This window comes from Leptosomus discolor, chromosome 3 (assembly GCF_034619465.1).
Source record: "Leptosomus discolor isolate bLepDis1 chromosome 3, bLepDis1.hap2, whole genome shotgun sequence".
Classification (NCBI taxonomy): Eukaryota; Metazoa; Chordata; class Aves; order Leptosomiformes; family Leptosomidae; genus Leptosomus; species Leptosomus discolor.
In genome coordinates, this window is record NC_141393.1 from 10,593,910 (window position 1) to 10,617,943 (window position 24,034).

At 44.4% G+C, this 24,034-nt stretch overlaps 1 protein-coding gene across 2 annotated transcripts in view; it reads right to left on the minus strand.

The window, feature by feature from the left end:
* Nucleotides 1–23,780, minus strand: part of CEP170B (centrosomal protein 170B) — a 53,409-nt gene extending 29,629 nt beyond the window's left edge. The window contains exons 1-5 of one of the 2 annotated variants that reach the window (XM_086462555.1): nt 23,661–23,780; nt 11,599–11,688; nt 8,577–8,655; nt 5,304–5,362; nt 3,903–4,041 (exon numbers count right to left, since the gene is read on the minus strand). In XM_086462555.1, coding sequence (XP_086318681.1) covers nt 3,903–4,041; nt 5,304–5,362; nt 8,577–8,655; nt 11,599–11,688; nt 23,661–23,780 — 487 coding nt within the window. The remainder of the gene's footprint in view (nt 1–3,902; nt 4,042–5,303; nt 5,363–8,576; nt 8,656–11,598; nt 11,689–23,660) is intronic. The other variant, XM_086462554.1, reaches the window with a different exon arrangement.
* Nucleotides 23,781–24,034: the final 254 nt, after the last annotated feature.

Consider the following 24,034-nt stretch of genomic DNA (forward strand, 5'->3'; position numbering starts at 1 on the left):
TATGAAGTGAATCACACAGAACAACACAAGGGCAGGACCAAAAATACAGTCCAGGTGATGAAAGGGAAGAGGAGAAAGCCTGCGTTAATGCTGCTTTCTATCAGCAAGTGGGCAGAAAAGCTTTCATGACAAGCACACAGCTTCCACTGCAGAGGTCTGATTTCCCTTGAAGGTGTCCCCTGTGGTCAGGACAGGACTGAGGGCTGTGCTTTGCCCAAGTCCTCACAAAGCTTCAAACCATGATGAGACAGAGACAGACGGCAATGGCAAATTTCTTTGCTGACAGAAGCACACGCAGCTTTGAAGCTGTCTACAGCAAGTCATAACAAAAGCATGAGAAATCCAGCTTGCTTCAAGTCAAACTGTTTTTGATTCATTATTAATAACAATAACGTCCATCTTCAGAAGATGCAGAGTAGGCTTCTTATGGCAGAGGCCTTGGGGAAAAAGAAAGATGATCTAGCTACAACATTTTAAAATTAATTCCTTACATCTCTGCTTTTTAACTCCTCTCCAAAATAGAGAATTCAGACCTAGTAGGAATAACCATAAAGCAATTCTCTGACTCTGCTGCAGTATTTATTTCACATGTGCATGGCAAACCTAAGCCCTGGTCTTTTGTACCTGCTGTGAATATTCACAGATCCCAGAGGATTTCAAATCAGGCTGATAATCACAAATGTATTTGTATCAATTACATGGTCAAACCTTTAACATGCTGCAGGTACCACCACCCTAGCTCAGACAAAAAGCAGATACATCACTAGCACTCCCCTAAATTAAAGGCTAGGGTAGAGCTGTGCATCTAAATAGCTATTACCATGATCTCATGTGGAAAGCAGCCAAAGACCATGGAAACCACTTCACAACTGGGCACAACTCCCACTGCCTCCATCCACGCTGCCTGCTGACCTCAGCCCTGGACACCAACAAGACTTTCAAGTCAGCCACTTTGTTGAGAGGACTCCCTAATGACACGGACGCTAACCTGGCAAGCAAGCCTATTTCACAGATCCCAGGAGAAGCTCAAGTCCTGCTCCTGCAGTTGGTGATGCCCATTTCAGCTGGATGCTGCGGGCAGCCTCCACCCCTGGAAACTCAGGCCTGCAGAAGTTATTCAGAGGTTAGTCACCAGATTCGACATTATCTATTCCCATCAGCCTGTGAGGGCTTTTCGGGGGGAAACCACAGAAAAAAAAAAAATTATCAAGATCAGCCCGAGGATTAACTATGTGTTGCAACAGAAGACCACAAAGTAGCTTATCTCATCTCCAGTACCTCCACTCAGGTAGCAACAGATGGGGATTGCGAGTCTTAAAATCTGCTCAGTTCAAGGCTCTACCTGGCCTCCTGATCACTTAGGGCTTTAAACCTGAGAGCTGATGGCTATTTTTAGCATTAACTAGCTGAACTGTGGGTACTTTTCTTATTCATATCCATATCCAACCCACAGGGCTTACGAAGCTCCTTGCTTCAAACATTTCACAAAGACTGATGATTTTCTGCTTACAGGCAACATATGCCCAAAAGCTGCAAGTTCAACAGCATAAAAACTAAATGGCTGTTTCCCATTCACTCTGCTGGATCTCTTTATCCTCAGCCCCTCACCTCCTCCCATTTCTAAGTAGCTCTAATTGTTCACATTATTTTGTTAAAACCTCTTCCCTGAAAGCTTGCATTCCCTCTGCCTCTTTTCCACCCGGACCCTGGGAAGCGATCCTTCTAAAGGCTTTTGTCACCCCAGACCTTGCTTTAATTAGTCAATGCAAATTCCTAAATACCTACAGGCTTAGCAAAACAGCTCTTTCCCCAAAGCCTCTTTCTGCTGCCACTAAGCATGCCCACTCCCCATAAGAATACTACATTCTTCTTTCCACTAATCATTTTAAATTGCTGCCACTCCTCTGAGCAACCAAGGAGAAACTGTGCATGTGTGCAGCTGAAGACAAGGTGAATTAGTCACATCGCAGATGAAAAAGGGACCCACTGATCATTCTGCTCACGTGACAGATGCTTTTTTGGAGAGCGAGGCGCTGATTTAATGGTCAGACTCCCTCTCTCACTTCCACAGACTTCAGTCCAATCCAGGAAAATACTTCCAACGAGTCCTGAATTCCTCCATCTTTCAGTGGGGTTAGCAGCACTTCAGGGTTTTTTTTTATGTCTGTCCATCAGTCCCACTGCATGTGACACACTTCAGCATTGGCCCCCAATAAGTACTCACAGCCCTTTTTGCCTTAGAGCTATAGTCCGTGTGCCCACTAATGATGACAGAAACGTAATGCAGGTCTGCGAGCTGCACGCTAGAGAAATAGGCCACCTTGCTGAAAACTCACTCGACGTCCTGACTTTGAAGGTGTTCCGAATATCAACCGCTTACACTATGTAGGTTAAAACCAACCAATGCACATTTTGGAAGGTGGCAAGAACAAAAATGAGAATGTTCATGCAGCCAGGCAGCAGCAAATGCAAACTGGCCCAGTTACTGGCAATGCTTGTCAAGAACCCCATGTCCCTTGAAAGACAGCTGGAGAGCTCTCCCCCCAGCGAGGTTCACCTCATCTCACTCTCCGTGGTGTCATGGTTAATCATCACCAACTTCATCCCTTTAACTGCACGCTTCTGAGGCCAAGTCACAAACACCCCATCCGTGGGGGAGGGCAACACACGGACACAGCTAATGCCACAAGAAGAAAGGTTTTGCGGTGCGGAAAGTGGGAGCCGGGCACACAGGTGCCTCTGCATGTGCTTCCACACACAGCCAGAGGTAACAAGACCAGGGAGAAAAATTACACTGTTTTAGTACACTACGTCAGCTTAGAGGGATTTTTATAAAGACAATACATGGGAGATTAATGTCAGCCAACCCACTCCAATTAATTATCATGAAGCCTTAATGGATTTACCCAAAGTTGTACACTTTTCTAGAAAGCTGCTGTATCTACCTCTAGGTCGTCTCGCTCATCACACCGTTACTTGCCCATCCTTTTCCCTCCATTCACCTCCCTGCTTCTTCCTCCAACAGACCCAGTGGGCAGTCTCTCCAACCCTAAAACTTTCCAATCACTCCACCATCCTGATGCCACAAGACCACCACTGGCAGTCATCTATCACTCGGATGCTTTAAAACCGTATTTGTTCCTCCCGTGCATCATTGAGCTCTAGAAGGCCATCAACCAATATCTGAACAGATCTGTGGAGAGACCTGCCACGGCAGGAGGTAGGAAGTTGGGCGAGATGGGCGAGACAAGACTGCTGGGCAGGTCTTGGCCTACCATGATGGGGGACAGGGAGGAAGCAAGTTTGACAAAGAGTCTTTAAAGGAAGGCAGCAGTGGGTAAAGAAATGGAGAACAGAAGGAATTTTTCAAATAGAAAAGGTTTGCAGCTGGGGAACAGTGAGCCTGAAACAAACATCTCCCAATTTGGCAGTCAGTTTCAATCCCACATAATGGCACATTGGGGAATAGAGCCATTTAAGACCATACAGGGCTTTTTGAAAGAAATGGCTTGTTGCTTCTTCACTTGCCTGCCACCACCACAGCAGCCATACATTTTCTACTCTGAGTCACCATCTCTGTTCAAACACCAGCTCACAATTAGGAAATTAAAAATAGACCAGACAGGTGCCAAAGAACTTACCAAACCTGCTCAGCCTGCAGGTTCTCCAGCGCACACACACAGTGACAAGGCATGTGTGAGCCATCACGCCAGCTGATTTTCTTTGGAGGCTGAATCTCCAAAAACTGAGAGTCTGGAATACTCAGAGGTTTAGAAAGTTGACCCTTCTGGAACTGCTCCTAGATGCAACCCACAACACTGTACTGTCAGAATCATGACCCAGTGCAGGGCTCAAGCTGCACTTTGTTCTGAATCTTGATTAACTGGTTCCTGAGCAAGTACCTGTAATTGCTTTTCTCTCTCCTTTCTCCAGCTTTGCTTGTGGGGACTCAGTGTAGACACCGTGCTCCATGGGCTGCTCTGCCCTCTTCATTGCCGTGCCTTTGTAATTCATCTGAAGTTGGCTGGTGTACTTCTCATGCTGCAGAGACACAAGCAACAGTGGCAGTGTGCCTGTGCGATCTGTGCACCTGCCCAAGGAAAAGATAAACCACCCTGCCCCGCAAACTGATCACGCAAAGGCAAATACTACTGCTACGTTCTGCAACGAAAAATAAAGCACACCCTAGTAGAGGCTACGGAACAGCAGAAATGCCAGCTGAGAGGCTTTCAGATACTCCGTTTGGAAGACATTAAGTGACAGTTCTAGTCCATGAGAAGGTCACTGTGACTTAGCTCTGCAAAACAGCTAATTAGGAAACTCTAAAGAATAAGCTGAGAAGAATCAGAACTTAGTGCATTTTCTATTCAGGATTCAAATTCTGAAATCCTCTTTGTTCTTAAAGCAACATTACAAATTCTTTCAGGGCAATCATCTGCATTATCTCAGTTTTTCAGCAAAGGCAATTAAATATATTTTAATTATTTCTCTCTAAACCCTCTCTAAGAGAATGATTCTTCCTTAAAACAGGCTCCACATTAACATAGTAAATGAACTACTTAAAAGTGGGTTTATTACAAGTAAATTAATAAAAGGCTGTACCCATCCAGATTACCCCTGAGTAAGGTCAATGAATCATTTGCCCAATTTTGTTACATTTCCGATCCTCTCCAAGTCGTAAACATGGAACCAGGGCTAAGAGGACAGTATCTGCTAGCCAAGAGGTGATGCTTGGCACTGATAGTCCAGTCCCCCAGCTGAACGTGACAGCTTTCTTGCCTAGAGGGGGTTGCTTTTCTACCTGAGATAAGAGAATGCTCAAATATTTTGTACCTGCTACTGAACTCTTTGTTTACAGTACATCTCACTCGTAAGAGGACTGCTCAGTAAGTAAAAATTGGGAGCTTGAAAGGAAAAATGAGATGATACACCTAAGTCACCAAGCTTAGAAAAAGGCATCTGTGCTCCACTTCTGAGACAGGGCAAGTTCTGCTGTGCTTCACTGACAAGCTAATGTGCTGACTCTTCTTTAATAGGTTACAGCTTTAGTAACCTTTTTTGTTGGCAGTCATAAATAACTTCATCTACATGTTAGCACAGGGATAAGAGAGATCAGAACAGAGATAACTGGGAAATGCATCTCTCCTCAAAGGAAGTTTTTATTAAGTCCCAATACAGGGAGAACCTCACATTGTGGAACATTTCACTGCCATCAAGAGCATTTTAATATTTCAGTCTGCTTGACCATTACTAGAGCACTTAATTTTTTTTTTTTAAATGCAGATGCACCCAGACACCCTTACCTTTAATGCTTCTTCTGGGACTTTGTGTTGAATTTGTTCCAGGACATACATGTTCGAATGTACAGAACTCGTTAAGGAAATGGCAAAGGAATTGGATGGACAGAGAAATCTTGCATTTAGTCATGAAAGAAAACAAAATCATAAAACCAGAGAAGCTGAAAATACGCAGGGTACTACAGCCTGCGCTGTATCTCACCATGGTCTTTGCTGTGCATGTTTTGCAAGAGAGCATGCAATCACGTCTGCTGGCCAGACCCACGCCAACTGAAGGGCAGCAGACAAGGGGAGCAGGGCAGGAGAAGCAGCTCCATGCAGGAGCCAAGAGAGCAACCAGAGCCCTGACTCAATCACACCCTGCTCCTCTCCACCCTGCTGGCAAAGCGCTCTCCCCCTATGGTAGCCTGGCCAAGATGGGTCAATCTTGTGCACTCTGGACAAGGGAACAGTAGAGTTCAGCTCCCTGCAGGGATGTCTGGGACTACAGTACTCTCTTGCCCTCACAAGGCCTTTCAGTCACTGCAGTTTCTTAGATGAAAAGTAAATCAGGTCATGAGCTGCTGTGACCTCTTAGGAAGGGAGGCGTTCAACATGGTTGAGCCTAGGCAATAATCCTCAGCAACACTGCGTAAAAAAAAAAAAATAAAAAAAAAAAGGAAGCATCTGGCAATGTCATCACGAACAACCCAATCAGCTCAGCACAGAGCAACAGGGAGGAAAAAGGAAAGATGGAAAATGTTGGACTAAAAATAAACCAAGTGATACTGGCATAGCAGGGAAACGTCGCGCAGTCTGTAAGTGAAACTGTAAATGGAAGAGAGACAAACGCTCTTATGCAACAGCGTACAGCTGATTCAGAGAGCTCAGGAGATGCTGCCATCCACACTGAGCTGAACACAGTATGCACAGAAAGCGCTGCTAAGGACAGTGGCACCGAAGCAGCAGAGGAAGAGATTGTAATTGCCATAGCAATTACGCTGAAGGAAAAAGCTTACTTTAAAACCTATATTCTTTGAAGTTTTCCTGTTGAAGGCAATAAATTTTAAAATTCATAAATGCAATCATTCATTTCACATGAATATCCATGTAAGGGCTGCAGGACTAAACACTTCAACTCAGCTGCTTAGCGCTCAGAATTGCTTTCTATAAAAAGTTTAAACCTGTATCGCAGCCATTAAAACCTACTGACGCTCTAGGCACTGGCTTATGCCTTCGCTAGACTGGAGCTCACAGCAAATCTCCCATGAGTTTCCCCACACATCTAGAGACCAGAAGAGACATGACCAGCTACATCAAAAAAAAAATTTGCAAAGTTGTAAAGTCAAGAAAAGCTAGAACTGAGGTTGCCTATGGGACTGTAACAGGCTTCATCACATGTACACTGAGACGCCACCTTTAATGACAAGGTCCGAGATGGCAGTGCTCTTTCATTGGGCCAGACTCAGTAAGGGGCTACTCAGTACTTCCCCCTACCCCCATGTATGCCTGAACCCTCATCAACTGCACCTTGTTCAAACACTAATCTGAAGGCAAATAATCTGTCTCCTTTCCTTTTCTATTTTTTTTAAAGATTCAGCAACTATCTCCCTTTTAAAAAAAAAAGACAGACCACTGTGAAGCAAGGATTTGTTATTTCTAAAATGGCAAGAGACAGAGCAAGACCAAGACCAAAGTTATGGTCTTACACAAGACCTAGAAAACCCTCTTCTCCAGCAGATCCAGGATTACACACACATCAGTTTAAGCATCACTGTTGCAATAGTGAGTGCTCCTGCGCTGTCACTGATTAGAGCCAAGCCTGGGAGACCAGGGAGGCTCAAGCTCTCTGGGCTCCAGCAACTTTTGGACTATTTCAAGGGCCACAGCATGGCCAAGCACAAACTGATTATCATGGGGACCACAAAAGGCACTAGAATGTGGCCTGGGGGTCAAGGATCCGCAGGACTTTTCTGGCCAAACACTTCCTCACCCCCCAATGGTAGAATTTAGTCTCTGCCTCTATTTTCAGAAATGTCTGGACTGTTTTAACTGAAATTTCCCCACAAAAGAAAAAAGAAACCTGGAGAAGACACTTGCTACTTCTAAATTCAGTCTGAGCGGGTGAAGTTTGGCAGATGATAGAAGTAATTGAAAAAAGTGGAAAAAAGGATTAAATTACACGAAAAGGCAGCAATAGGAGCCTCTACTTACCACTGTTGCTCCACAGGCTCAGAAAGGCATTCCAACATCTATGCGTATAGCCAGTCATAGTCACATCAAAAGGAAAGTGATGAAGGCAAAGGTGTTTCAGCAGACACTAGCAGGATTTGTGACTTTGTAAACAATGCAGTTAACTGCAGCCTAGCCTCCCTCGATAGTGGTGAAATTTGCTATTGCTAAAGTCAGATTTACTCTTGCATTTGTGGCAGAAGCAATTTGCACAGGCAAGCTTCAATTAATACAGAATCAAGGGACTGACCACAAGCCCCAAAGCTAAATGTTGAAGACCTGTAAATTGTCTGTGCTTGGGTGAAATGATTAACAAAAATACACAAGTTGGATGAAAAAAAAATAGGAAGATGTTAGCTCATACAAAAGCATATGAAATACGTTTGCTCCCCAGCTGGTACCAGCTACAGTTGCCACCCAAACAGAATGGAAAAAACACAACCCTTCCTTAGAAAGAGATTGAAGAGGCACCTCCACAGCCACCACCTCCACAGCCACTACTGCCAGTGCAGGGCCTGATTCAAAGTCCAATGAAGGTAGCAGGCATCATGACAAATATGCTCTGAATAAGGTCCATGGTGCAGAAACAAAAGCTTATGAGTTATCCAAAGGCTCCAGGAGGCAAAACAAACACCCTTACTCATTAGTCACAATTAACACTGTTAACTCTCCATGCATCAAACAGCACAAAACCCAGTCATAGAATCATAGAATCATTTTGGTTGGAAAAGACCTTTAAGATCATCAAGTCCAACCATTACCCTAACACTACTAAGCCCACCACTAAACCATGTCCCTAAGCACCACATCTATCCATCTTTTGAACACCTCCAGGGATGGTGACTCCACCACCTCCCTGGGCAGCCTGTTCCAATGTCTAATCACTCTTTCAGTAAAGAAATGTTTCCTAATAACCAATCTAAATCTCCCCCGGCGCAGCTTGAGGCCATTACCTCTTGTCATTAGTTACCCGGTAGAAGAGACCAACACTGGCCTCACTACAACTTCCTTTTACGTATTTGTAGAGACCCATCCACGTCCCACTCCCTCTTCAGACAAGAAGGATATCATAGCCAAAGCGAATGACATCATTCAGTTTTAGGGTGATGTACTTCTGGTCAGGGATCCTCACGTCATTGACGAACGTCTGCAGGAAAGAAGCACAGGAATGGTTTCTGACTGAGGGTATCAAGGTGATGCATCTCAGATGGATGGGGCTTCTGGAGGGCACCCATGCCCATCTGCCAATGGCACTGCACACATTCAGGGTGCACTAGCACAAAGTCATCCAGGCGAGGAGCTAAGTTCCCTAGAAAAATCAACACCGGCAAGTAGCTCCCATGGGCAAGTTAGAGCACCCCAATTATGCTTCAAAGCAAGGTGCTCTGCAGGGACCTCTAGGGAGATTTACCTTTCCACCAACTGCAAGTGAAATTTTAGTCCCCAACTCGAACACATAAATGAGATGCCTGAAGTTAGGAACTTCAGATGCTCTCTTCCACCCTCCACAACCAGCAAGCACAGCAAACGGTGCTCATACTCTAATTACTGAGCTGGGAATCAGCTTTCCGCTGGATGTCAGACAAGACTGGTGTCAGCCTCAAGGCCTCACAATTTAACAAGCAAAGCCTATCGCAGAGGAAGGGAGTAGCGAAAATGCACAGGAAAACAGGCATTTGCAGCGGCATTGAGGCCACATTGTCCCAGGCACCACAGATCAGTACAACAGGTCCTTCGTGCAAAAGATTTGCGTGCTCATTTTTTCTACGCTCCAGGCAGGTAATTGAGGCCCAAAGAAACTAAGTTATTCTTATAAAGGTGCGAGAAATGTACGTCATAGCTGCGATCGAACATCTCGGATGTCTCGGATGCCTGCTTTCTGAGGGGACTCCCTAAGGAACAATCATCGCAGAACCACAGTGAAACAAATCAAGCACTCATGGACATCTTTCACAAATAATGTACTTCTGTAATAATCCGGGCCAAATAAAAATAAATCAGAAACTCAGCTGAAGAAGCACCAGCGTGCTGGTGGGGATTAGCCACTCTGTTGCCGTGGGATTCACCCAGCCTCACAGACCAGGAACCCACCGCTGTCTTTGTAGCCTCAATTCAAATGCAGCTATGCTCTGACGAATCAAAATGATGTTAGAAAATGAATTTACCTGCTTTCACCACTGAGGCACAGTATTCTCCTGCCTTCTCACCTCAGCCAAGCCAAACATGCATGATAAGACCAAGTACTAACCACAGGGGAAAAATGAATGCTAGAGCAGGAAACTAGAACCTCAGCAGACAACAGCCTCCAGCTTCCTGGCAATTTACAGAAGAGCTGGGGAACAGGCCTGTAATTTCAGAATAAAAGCAGTGAAGCTGGTTAAAAGGCACAGAATTCCCATTTGCATGAAATTCTTTAATATTTAAAAATCCCACAACAGTCAGATCTGAACAGCAATAATTATTTGCTGAATTTTCTGCACAACAAAAGTCTGCAAGAAAACCCATTTTGATGATATTACCTATTCATTCAAGGTTACTTCAAATAAAATAACCCCAGGGAAACTGCTTACTGCAGATAAAAATACTACCTTCAAAACCAGAAGACCCTTAAAAGAAACTGTAGAATCAGCTGAACATTATAATAAAAACAGTACAAAATATTTCAACAATTAATACGAACCAGGTTATCCAGCAAAGCCATATAATGCATTGTTTACAAGCCACAAAGTAAATACAAAAAAAAAGCAGATTCTGAAATCGGAACTAAAAAGTTTTCATGAAAATTTTCAATTAAGAAGCTATGTTTCTTTCAAGCAAAAGAAATGCAGTTTGGCTACACAGTCTTCTCCAACAGAAGCGTGTTTGATCAGCTCCAGAAGACAGGCACTGCTATAACTCCTTTTACTCCACTGCCCCTCTAAGCACAGGTCTATTATTTAAATGTTGTAAATTCGTATGGTTCAGCGTGTGAAGACAGATGAGAACTACTGGTACAAACCCTCCCTCTCTTGCAAGCAGAATTCTCAGCTGCAATTTTGCCACCATGAGTTAAATACCACAGGTTTTGAACCAGGGATCCAGCTAGAGCCCAGACCAGTTACTGGAAATATTCCCATTTCAGCAGAGCTCTGTGCCTTCAGCTACTAGGCTGAGAGGGATTAACACTCATTCCTGATGTTTTCAGATGCCAGAAGAATCAGAATAGCTGAGGTCTGCTGTAGCCAGTGTTTTTATACAAGTTTCTGGGTTCGTGGTTTTGCAGTTGTGATGGTGGAAGGCTCCTGTTTCTAAGCCCAAAACAATGACTGCAGTAAAATCCCTAGTGGGAAGAAAATTATGTGAATCTAGCTTAGACCTGCTCCAGCACAGGAATAGCTCTGCTGGCATGAAGAAACAGACGAAAAAGAGAGGCATGCTATGACATTAGGACAGTTTTAACAACGATGGTGTATTTAAAAATCACAGAATTCAGGCGGGCAGACAAAGCCCTCACCGAGCTGCCTAACACCACTACACGAATTGGGATCAGAGCAAGGGTTAAGATTCAGGCAGGCTCAACTCCCTGTTCTGGGCTCAGTCTTCACACAAACCAGGTTCAAGGCAGGCAAAAGAGCAATTTTTATTATTAAAAAAGAAGGTGGTTTTAAATAGTTTCTCTCCAAAGAAATTAAATATCTCATCATCCATAAATCACTCCATGCACTGACAACTGAATTGCCAAAAGGTCACCCTGCTCATGCTAAACAGCTGCTCCAGAATCTTCAGCAGTTTAATGTTAACATCCCTGAATGTATTTCACCTCTTGCAAAAGAGGCGCTAAGATTTTGTGAGCCCTGAAGCATTCTGCAAGGATACCAGAAGAAAGGGGAAAAGAAACAATATTCACCAAAGCTCTCCTCTTCCAAGATGAGATGTTTCATGACCTCCATATCTCAGGCCTTGCAAATAATTATGTACGTTTAGCTTAACTCATGCCAACAGTTGCAGTGACCCAAAAGGGTCCAACAGTAGAATTAAATAAGCACACAACCGCTTGCAGACTCAGCACACCACGTGTTCGCTTCCATCAGCCAGGAGGTTTGCTACTTACGCCATTTAAGCTTCCGAGATCCTTCACCCAGTGCTCATCTTTCTCCTTGTCATAGTTGATTACAGCGTGCTGCTTATCGACACTGCGGGACTGGCAATGAAAGCACAATGAACGTGAGACCGGTCAGGCATAAGAGACACTGTTAATCAAAGCAACATTTTGACATTAAACTAACTTGATATGGAGTAGGGGGAGTGAGGAGAAAAGCAGACAGGATTAAATATTATTTACTATATTAATAGTAAATAAATTTATTTACTATATTAATAGTAAATAAATATTATTTACTATAAATAACCAAAGGATAAACAGTAAATGCTTCTATGGTTGTTAAAACAGTTCACTGAAGACAATACACTATTTGCATGGAGAGGAGGAAAAAAGACCAAAAAAAAAAAAAAAAAAAAAATCACTGAAGGCTGTCAAGACTATTCTGTAATTTCAATAATTATATCAATACACACTGAAAACAAAACCACCCAAACTGAAAGCCTGGGGGGCAGGATCTCAGCCAGTGTGAACTAGAAGAGCTCCATTTTTCACCAGCTGAAGCCAGTGGCCTCATTACTGGGGACATTCGTATTTGGGATTATTTCTTCCTATTTTTTCAAAGAGAAAAAAAATAATTTTCTTAAGTTATAAACCAAACTTGTTCACAACAATTTATACTGTTCCCAGGATTATGTCCTGGACTTGATTTACATTCTAGGATGTTTTCCAAGTTGGAAGGAGGTTAGTAAACTTGGGATGAGAAAGAAAGCAATTCTAGAAAAATTCAAATTTTAAGCTAAGTTTGAGAACACTGAACTGGACAGTGATTTGGTGCCACTGGCTTTGCCACAATGCACAAGTGCCAAATGCACCTTATCTTCAAAACAGAGTATGACCCTTCAGCAGGAATAGTGTCAGACTTCTGAGGAAGAAGTGTTAGAACAAAATCTCTGAATAATTTTGAAATATGTCTGAAGTGTTACAGCTATAAAGACACCAGACTGTCTGTATTTAGACCTACTGCCTCTCATAACTCGAATTCTTGCTGCAGTTGACCTCAACCAGTCACTAGAACCGGTCACTCCATCAGCACGTGCACATGACACTGAGACCTCCCTGGTATCTCAGGCCAGGGGAGGGTACAGCATGCTACCAGAGCGGGGAGACGAGCCAGGCTCTAAATCAGCTAATCCTCCTCTTCCTGGGAATCAACCAACAAGTTCTTGGTGAAAGTCCTTCCCCCTTCCCAAGTATAAACACACTGGTTTCCACAGCACCACTCTCAGCAAGTCATTCTCTACTTCCTTGCAAGCATGCAGACGCAAAGATTGTTTCAGGGGAGTTCCTTGGTGAAAACATAAAGGCTTTTTCTGGACAAATTACCATCATTTGCAGGAATTTCTTCTGCCCCTGCCATTGTCAAGCACATTGGTAATTCCCCAATAGGTGATAAATGGCACCTTCCCCTGCAGAGCATATGTCAGCCCAGGAGACCTGTCCTCCAGAATAACCCTGAAGTACCAATACGAAGCAAGCACATACTTGGCCAGAAGATTGCCCTTCCACCTTGCGGAGTCCCTCACACTATTCACGAAATCCCACTGTAAGCAGAGGCAGCGAGGAGAGGGGCAGGTGACTCCAAGCCTCCAGCTGCCTCACTAATACAGCTATCCATGCCCTGCTGAATTTACTAGTTGTCAGCTCACAAGTCCCAGCTGAAAAATGAGGCAGCACTCGATGCTTAGCTGACCAACCAGTGCTGCTCGGACAGCAATTGCTCCCCAAAGAAACAAACGACAACTGGTGGGACACGCACAGACAACGCAGTCAGGGACACCCCACTCGTATCTCCTGCTAAGCCAAGCTCTAAACGTGGGAAGAGACACACAGCAACACCCTCCCGGGAGGGGCACACACAAACCTCTCTCCCCCATGCAATCTCCAAGCTTGATGTCTGACCCCAACCTCAAGGTAGGGCAGGTCTTAAGCATTTGCAGCATGAAGATGCTGCTTCTCTCCGTTACTATTCACATCAGATGCAGCCCCTCAGTCCAGTTTGCAATCACCCAAGTGGCTGCAGCAGGTATGTGCAGTGTAAGGTAAGGTTGGTTGGGGGATACTGCCCAGGACCTGCACCTCAGCACACGGCCCTGAGCGTGGGAATGTCTCCAGCTGCAGCCTCGAGTATCACAGCAGCTGATGCTTCACGAGCTGGGGTTGTACCTGACCTGCCACGTGGTCCCTCACACCCTTTGGGAAGATGAGAGAGGGTCTCCAACTGCCCTGCCTGCCCATGGTGCATCCCCACAACCATTGGGTAGAAATCCCCTTTCCCCATCCATAAGCATTTGCAGAACTACGTTTCACCCTTCTGGGCTCAACAACCACCACACACTGGGGTCCTGTCTGCACAGCACCGATACAAGGTCTTCCCCAGTCCAAAAATCGTGGATATCATTGTTCCCAACAGGATGTGAGGGAACGTTGATTAACTGGTGCAGCAGTGTTTGTTCTAGCTTTTTACAGCATGTCGCAGATGCTCATTTAAAGATTAACAGAATCTAAAGGCAGAACAATCACTCTAGCCCCCTTCCAAAGGCAAAAAGGCTTCCACCCCAAAAAGCTAATCCACACAAAAAATTAGAGTAGATTTTATCTGGTACCTAGTCATAGGTCATTTAAAAAAGGGTTTATTTCTGGGAACCAGTTGTCTCCCAGAAATTCAGTTTGCCCTGGATCTGACCTTGATATAAGTCAGCACAGCCTTTGGGCTGCTGTATTTTACAACAGCTGACTACAGCCACTCAGGGCTCCCAGACCAGACATCAAGGGTCATCATAGGTAAGCAGAGATGTATTCCAGCAGCATGATATTCCCCTACATAAAACCAGGAAGAGGTCACCAAAGAAACCAATTTATTCCAAAACTTCCCATCTTCCAAGGAAGTTTCAGATGTCTTCAAGCCAGAGTCAAAATGATAGGCAAAATCTGACCCATAGTCCTGATACAACTTCTCAGCATCTCTTTGAGGAGCACATCAGGAACACAGCAAACTGTTACACAGATTGCACTTCTCTGAAATTTCATGCTTTTGTGGAGAAAATAGGAATTCTCTTCATTTTGTTTATGATAAACCAGGAAACATCACAGGAACTGGCAGCAGGAGTTCATAAGGGCCTGTCTCCAAGGAAACTCAACCTAAAATAACTGAAATCACACCTTATTTCTTTTGATGCAGACTTGCCAAAGGTCAACTCTTACTTGAGAGCCAAGGTGTGGTTTATTTCTACATCAGTCACTTTCAACATAAACCACTCCTGCATGCAGTGACAGCAGCAACCCAGCGGCTGATCGTGCTTTTGTCTTGGGGAGGAGCAGACTGCCTCAATCCCCATTCCAAATAAAAAGACTAACCAGTTTCCAGACGGGTAACAGCTGAGAGATGGAAAACAGTCCTGCAGAAGTCACTTCAGCCCAGCACCAGTGGTTTCTAATGCATGACCCACTGAATCACAGAAAGCGATTTAAGCAGCCTGAGTCAACACACATAGAGCAGCCCACAGATGCAGAGCTCCCAATGGTCTGCAACTCCACTGGAAAGACTTTAGGCATCTATAAATTGAAAAGCTGCAATTAAGTTGACTGAATCACAAATACAAGAGGACTCCCTTGATCAAACGCACACTTGCACCCAATAAGCCTTCCTTATGATCAATCACAACCTCCAAACAAAAGGCAAGACTGATCCATCTGTCGGGAGAGAATACAGGGATCCACACGAAAAAAAAAAAAATACAAATTTCCAATAAAGCGTTTAAAAAACTCTGAAGTGCCTATACTCAGAACATCAAAGGCAGAAAATAACTAGTACACCCTTGCAGTTAATCTGTTTCACTGGAAAAGCACTTGTGGTGGAGTGAGCAGCACTCCTGAGCTATGGCAAGGATCACTGAGATTCTGCTTGGATTCAAACAAAACCAGAGCTGGAGCACCTCAGACGAGATCGAGAAGGGGAAAAGAAAGCAAGGAAGGGAGGTGTCCTCCTAAGCACTAGCGATTTGCAGGCAAGAAATAAGACTACACTTCAAGGGTCTGGGAATGAAGGAAGAACACAGCATTCTCACCATGCCCACACTGGACCTGTTACCAAATGAAAACAACTCTCGGAAAAACACAACATGTGCTTTTCTGATTACAACATTTACACTTCTTTGAAGGGAAAACATAGACACTGATTTGTTGCTACACTAAGCTCATCCAGGGCTTGCATTTCCAGACATTGAAATCACTTCCTAATATCAGGCTGTCCTGCTTCTCCATCATACTATCTACAATGCATCATGTTTTAAATACCTAGTAGACAAAATGCACGTGTGGTGTGTATTTGAAGACAGAGGTATTTTATAGCTCTTCTTTCTTCTACAATCATATTAAACAGATAGTCCAAATCACAGACAGGAATGGCACCTCTGGGTCTCCCAGTCCCATACCAGTACCAACATCTGTCTCCAATCAGACACGCAACCAGGGAACTCGCTTGTGATTCTCAGAATTGCAGGCATCAAATCAGCCAAAGCTCCTGCTTAGCATGGGAGCAGCAAAAGCATCTTCAGAAGTGCACGGGTGTCGCCACGGAGGTACATATCATGCTGGCTACGTGTGTTGCACATATCCTACAGCTTTGCGTTTGGTGAAGGCTCTGATACGTAGAACAGGACACTTGGCATGAAACCACAAGCTGCAGAGATGCCAAGCAAAACCCACAAAGAAACAAGACCTGCTTAGGAAGGCAGGAGGAGAAATACAGCCAGACAGCCTGCGTTTCCCCACAGGGCCGGGGAGCAGACACAGCTCAGCTGTCTATGTAGATACAGATGCTGCTTTTCCCCCAGGAGAGTTGCCACGGGCAAAAACCTACCGCTCGAGGTTGAGATTTGGACCTCAGCCCTGCCAGTGCCGCGAGGCATCGTGGTATTGGAGATAAAATAAACAAACGAGAGCAGTTTCCCTATTCCCTACTACAGTCTGTTGTGCACGTCTGGCACAAGATAACTGCAGCATTCTGGTGGCAGCACGCAATAAACATTTGCTCAAATACTTTCCATAGTGAACAGGTTACATTTCTGTCAGTACTGTGCTCTGCATGAGTGTCCCAGTAAGGAAATACAAACCTCTCCTAGTGTCCCACTTGAGAAGGGAGACAGACAAAGACAAATTAAAAAAAAAATAAATAAAAATAATCAAATTTTAAAAAATCCCTTGCATTCTGGCCTGAAATATGATTTTTGCTCCTCAAAAGTAAAACCCCAGATAACATTTAAGGACAGGTACGAACACTGGGTCTCACTCTTTCACCACAACACATTTCACAGAATTGTGTATATCGGCCACTTCAGTACTTTTCCAGAATATTAGTGAATGGTCTGTCCTGCCCCAGGCTAGTTGCAATTGAGACACCCCCACAAGAGGCAGCCTAATCACTCCCAGGGGCATGTGCTGCCCGTTTCTAAATGACTGCCTAAGCAGACAAATGTCTCTTCAGCAAGCGTAGCCACCTCATTCTGAAGCTGGACTCACATTACAGCTCCCAAGCTGCAGAGGCTCCTGCCTTCATCTTTGCTGCCGTCAAGATCACAGGCTTAGTGGATCTGTGGCAGGACCAGGGCCTGAGTATTCATGCAAAAAATAAGGCACTGAACAAAAGAGAGAAATCCCCCAAGAAAATGAAACTGTAATCCCTACAGCTTGGCAAGGGGATTTGGAGGCTGGCATAGTTCCCGTAACAATTTAACCCATTATTTTGGGGTAGGATGGCTTTTTGCTTGCTAGTTCCCCTTTCCCAAAGTGGAGCATTGGTTCAAGTGACCCAGGGTCAGATCCTGACCGCAGGCAGGGAACATGCTGCCCTCAGATGCACTGGCTTTCCCTTTGTTTTACATGGCCACCCAGGAGGCAGAGAAAAGCATCATCTTAGGTGGGACAGAAGCCTAAATTTCTGCAGCGCAGCCAAGCTGCATGCTAGTGCCTGGATTAGGATCTCAGACACGGAAGGGGTCCCCTTTCCCTGCCCACTCGGGAAAGGGACAAACCCTCCCTCCGCAGGCCAGGCTCCAAGCACCTTGCCAGCTGCGTGCAGCCCTCTCACCCCTAATAACCACCTGCCTGCAGTGCCACCATCACCTCTCTCCCTACCCTGCCTCCAGCAATGAACTCCCCTCCCAGGTTTGCCGGTCCTGCCATGCCTCCAGCCTCCTCAACCCACATTTCATCAGACATCTTAATCCTCCTGTCAACTGCACATTAACAGAAAACAATGGGAGAGACAAGAGCCAAAAAAACAACTCTAGGCCTGGAAATACAGGATGTGCATCCTTCCTCCCACAGCTGCTGCCCAGGCACCTAGAAACACTACCTGTCAAAAAGCAGAGCCTTCCCAAGGCTAGATCCTTTCCCTTCTGCCTGTAAGACACCTACTTCCCTTGTGACACCTAATGAATGACTCCCAGCAATTCCCAACACTCAGGGACTAACTCAGGTGCTGGTGTACGCCCTCTGGATAACTGCAGCAAAACAGCACGATCGGACCACCACCCTGTCCCACTCCAGCCCCGCACTTCTACGGGGAAGGAGGTTGGGACACTAAAGGCAGCAGAGACTCCCCATGGATTCTACTGGGAGCTCCCAATGCAGGAAATACCTCAGTGATGGAGGGATATGACTTCTGCACTGCAGTGAACTTGCCTAGAAGTACCAGGAAAAAGATAATCTACCAAGTTCACACCATCTGCTTCCTCACAGCATAATGCTGTAGACAAACTACACCGCACCTATTTGCACTTGTTTATGTATACACTCACTAAACTACATAGGAGAGACATCGTATTATCAAGCACAGCCCGGGGAAGGTAGGATGTGTCAGGTCAATGAAACCTTAATTTGACCAGATGTCACATACACGCAGAATTTGCCATCGCACCGTGTTATTTGCAGAGTGTGCTGTGCACCCTGCGTACCAAACACTGCACAGATCCTGCAGGGAAAAAAGTATCCGGTAACAGCACAATAACAGATTGCATCTTCATGCCTATGTACACAGGGGCAGAAGCAGGATTCCACAGGCAATCTTCACGCTGGTATGTCGTATCTGCTCCGCAGTTATAAACACTTGGCTTAGCAGCCACAAGAATGTTCCTCCAGTGCCTAGAACATTTTTAATTCCCTAGCTTTTCACCAAAGCAAGCTAAAAAGAGGAAAATGTCTATTCAAGCAGTATTGTTACCATTTATCTAATTCACCAGCTGAACAAACTTGTATGTCCAGCTCACATGTCCCTACCTTGAACTGACTAATTGATACCATAAGCAGCACGCGATGTCCCATATGCACCAGTGACAGATGCTTGGCTAGTAGCTTTCACAGCTATCTGCTGACACCAGAATAAAAGCAAGTCTTGACCATCTCAGGCCTAAGGGAGATGCTGCTCAGCAGTCACCTCCTGTAACCCCCGCTTTCCCCAGCTGAACAGCTTCTGCCCACTTTTCCAAGTCCTGCTGCTCCTCCACTCACTCTGCACAAATGACAGACCCCTTGTTGCCCCTCCCTGCTCAGTCAAGTCTTAACCTCCTGGTGAGGCTTTATAGAGTATAAATACAACGATTAGACGCAAAGATCTGGCCTCTGGCTTCCTGAAATACAGGTCAAGAGGTTGAGCAAGTACTCTGGAAGTATCACTATACTCTTGGCTTGTCTTTGCACTTTCCTTGACAGCTGCTTTGACCAACGTCTGAGTCAGGATACTGGGCTGGATGCACCTTGATCTAATCTAGCACTTACACCTAAACCCCACCCTTGTGCATCTCTGCACCTAGTTCCTCTTTGCCCAAGCTGGTGACAGTTTTGTCCTCCAATCAGCCCCGCATAACCTCACTCCCAGATGAAATACAGCTTCAGACAATAGGATCAAACAAGTCCCTGCTGACCATGTGCAAAGTCTAACTTCTTTTTCAAAGGTTTGGAACTTGGCCAACACATTTAGATTATTGACTGGGGGTGGCGGTGGGATGGAAAATCACCTCTGGCCTAGGCATTCAGTCTTTTCATGAGTCACCCCCCCCCCAGCTCTACAACATCAGAATGTCAAAGAACAGGTTAAACATACTTTTTTAAATAGTTTACATGAAGAAAACAGCATTTTTCTCAGAGCTGCTCACATCAAGAGGAGCGCTGACTGCATCCAGAACACACTGCCTGAAACAGAGCCTGAAAAATAAACTCTCACCCCAAACAGTTACAAATTTTAGCAGTTATAAGCAATCAGAAACACTGTGTCCTAATAGGAAGTGTCAAGCTGTCTTAAAAGGCACACAGGCCCAAGGCATAAAACAGAAAGCATCATGCCATCTGCACCTACTCCTGCTGTAACTCACGTTCATGTATACAAACTCACTCAGCACAGGACAACAGCATGCCCAAATCATCGCTCTAAAGAGAGGGAAATAGTCAAGGGAGCACCGGTTAAGCATTTTGCTTTCACAAATTTTCCAGCAAACACATCTCCCTCAAACAAAAACAGGGAAATCATGACCCTGCTTTCCCTCTTTCCCTTCTGTTAAATATTTACATTTAGTAAAAATGCGAAAGATGCTTTGTTTAGGGATGGAGGGGAAGGTTTTAAGAGTTAAGGGAAAATTTTGAGTTTGCAGTGTTTGCCCCCTTGAGTAAACAGCCATCACATTAAGCAAATGATCAAAGCTGATAAAACCAGCAACTATACTTCCCAAGAAGGGGGGGGGGGGGGGGGGCAAGGCAGGGGGAATGGTCCAAAACCCCTCTTATTTCCTCTTATTTTTTTGGTTAAAAAAATAATTAAATCTTTTCAGATAATTACTTCCTACCACCACCACCAAGCTTCACAGAAAAAACCACGCTAGTGCAAGTTAGTGAAGGTCTAGATTTCCATACTCCTGCTGTTTGTTGACTGTTACCTGAAGGGAGCCAGTGAGACTGCTGAAGAAACCAAGCACTGTTCTTCAGAAAAAGGGCAGAACTGAGCGCTTGACTCTGTGCTCAACACCGTGCATGCCAAGCTACGCTACGTGGCATTTTTGCCCATGCATTAACATTCAAACCCAATGTAAATCTCGCATTTACTTGTACTAGAAGATTTACAGTGCTGCAAAAACATTTAAAATATTTCTAATCCTCTTAGTAGGTATAGAAGATTCCAAGGTAGATTATGTTTCCCCATTATCAAACCTACTTAATTTTAAGCTTAAAGACTCTGGTTTTCTTCACCTCTTTGCTAACCAGGAAGCAAATCTAGTACCTGTATGAAATAAGCAAACACAGGCTAAACTAAAGCTTGATTGTTTGTTGACAAAGCCATCATTTTTTGCTGTTTAGGGATCTGATACCTTGAGACAACATGTTCCAAGAAAATATCAAAAGACAAGACACTCCTAAAACAGTAAAATGAGAATGGCAAGATGCAAAGTCTCCAGGACAAAGGTCTGTGTAGTATGTTTGCACACTGTATAATACACACGGTCTCAACAGAGAACATCACAACGAAATCTCTAAGTAGTAACATTCTCAGAGATGAAAAAAACACTGGGCAGGTCATCCAGTCCATTCCCCAGACACTGCCAGTCTGCTCCCAGTTGTGCACTTTAATGGATTAAATGCCAGTATCTTGAAATATATAAACAAAGTAACTGTGCAGTGAATATACAGTGTCAGGGTCAGTACAACAGAAATACTGCAGGTGCAAGCACTGTCACAAGAACTCTGTCCATCTGCTCTGATAACTGCCCTGCTTCCCAAGCTTTCTTCAAGACAAATGATTGTGCCAGTCTGCACAACGATTTTGTGACATGGACAGTCACAGTATGAAAAAAAGTCTATTTTTAGATCTCATCCTCCATCTGCTGACACACAATTTTGCTTGGCTATCAAGTCTCTGTCCACAGTCTCTCTTCCACATTGAGTCTTACTACAATCACCTCATTTGGAGCCCAAGGTAGCTCTGGAAAACATCTTTATAAGCAAATAGCTAGGAAAACAACATGCTGCGCTGTTCAAAATAAGACTTTAAATGTGATCCTAGAAAAAGCTTTATTACTGGAGATAGTAAACTAGTATGTTTATAAAGGGTCACACGTAACATACCCCATAAACATAACCAGCTGGCTTTACAGACAATCCAGAGCCTTAATTCTGGTAAAATAATGAAAACCTCCTTAAATACCACCACCTATGAGCCCCCATTTCACTCACAGATACTGCTGGCTCCTCCAAGGAATCTTAATTCATCTCCCATACAGAAAAAAGCACGGCAAATGTAGAGTGTCAGAAAGTTGCTAGTCCACATGCAACACTGACAAGTCAGCTCAGACTTGCAAAGACCATGAAACACTCCATGTGGTACCCATGCTGTTCAGTTAACCACATAAATAACCACAGAACCAAGCAATGCATTTTAAGCAAGACTGATATTTGGGCACTTTTATTTTAGGGTGTACAACTTGAGATGTGTGTCTCTCAGAGTGCTGAACACTGACAGTAAAAAAACCCAAACAAACAAAAAAAACGAAACCCAAACCTCAAGTACTTTCAAAAGGTATTAAGATGGGCACCCTAAAACTCAGACCATTTTTGGAAACCAAGGCCACTGTGTACGTTTTCTCCCTTCAAGTCACGAGAGAACACAGCAATCAGGTTCCTGAGCAGCCAAACGCAGACTCAGAGAAAATATTAGGATGTTTTTAATGTCTCACTGTTACATGTCTCACCAGTCAGACATGCAGAAACATGAAATAAAAGATAGCGTGATTCATGGGAAAACCCAAACAAACGATATGCTGCAGAACAGGAGCATGCTTCTGACTCTACCACTGCAGCACAGCCAGCCCATTCGCTGCCAGCTAGCAGAGCAGTACAAACACTGCAAGCTCTCCTTTCGTGGACACAAACATTTTATCACAGTTAGACAACACCTTGCCTTCCAAATACACCTCATGCAAGAACTTCTACCCCCCTAAACAGATCTTCTGCTAACATATCATACAAAATCCCTGCAGTAACTGCAAACACATCCTGCTTGGTAGATCATCAGCAAAGCATTTAGGACATACCTGTGACCAGGTTAGTAGTGGAAATTATGAGGTGGGACTCCCTGTTGTGCAGGCAGCTTCCTAATTTTGCCACCAACAGGTACATTTGCCACCTTTGTAAAGGGGTAAAAAGGGGCCAGGCAGGTGCAACCAAGCATTTTTTTTGCATTTAAGTACTCATGGCATAGGTCTAGCAGAAACACTAATTTAACCCTGAGCTTCTACAAATTCCTGAGCTAAACTGCTCCTGTCAAAAGCTCTTTGCCAGATTCCAGCTCCATTTGTTTGGAGTGACATCCATTACATTATGCCGTCAAACATCAGGCCACAGTCAACACTTCAGAGGCATTGGATTAGGTCCACCAGAGAAACATGCTGGTATGGGAAGCACTTCACAGAAGCTCCAAGTTTGCCTGAGTAAAGATTACTTTGGGAAGAGGTCACCACCTTACTCACCCCACCAAAACAGCCAGAGTGTCCGTACTAAACATCAGTATTTTCTACCACAATAAAAAAAAACAAATGAGAGATAAAAACACTGACAATTTAATCAAAACTTAAAGGGAAAGATAGGCAAACAAAAAACCCTGCCCATTCAAATGACACATACTAGTAAAACAGTGCACATATTAAAAGCTACAAAAAACAGTAGCATAATGGCACATCAGGACAGAATGGTATGTCTTTGCTTACTACTTCTAGTAGCCTCAAGATAATTAACCTATTTGATTAATCTCCCACCACTACAGCTCCTATCCATCTGATGACACAAATTTGAAAAAACCTCACTTGCACTTTCACAAACATATGAAGTCTTCATGGGAACCACAGACTCAACATTAAAAAGGAAGTTTCTTTTAAAAGATGGCATTTGAAGAAAGCATGCAACATCTCTACAGATTTCCAGCATTACATTCACATCTGCATTTTCAGAAGAAATAACAAAAAGCGTAACTTTACCTGGAGCATCAGTTCACAGTCATCTCTGCCAACAAATATCATCTCCCGAGGGAGCCGATGGCGAATGCCAGTGCTGCTCACCAAGAACCACGAAGTCACGCTCATTTTGACGCTCAGCATTTAATCTTTATACATCCTAAACACAAAAAAAAACCATGACACACCATGAGCTATTAACGAAGTGATACTATGAAGTACACCACTGCATAGCTGCAGTTCCCAAATTTCCCTGTACCATGGGGCCCAGCCCCGCCTCTTGCACTTTGCATTCATGTCTTTAATGTCTCGTGGCAACAAGCAGTTGTGAAGTGCGTGCCAGGATCTGCTGCCCATGTGCCATGTGTAGGAGCTCTGCGGCCCTGAATTATCCTCAC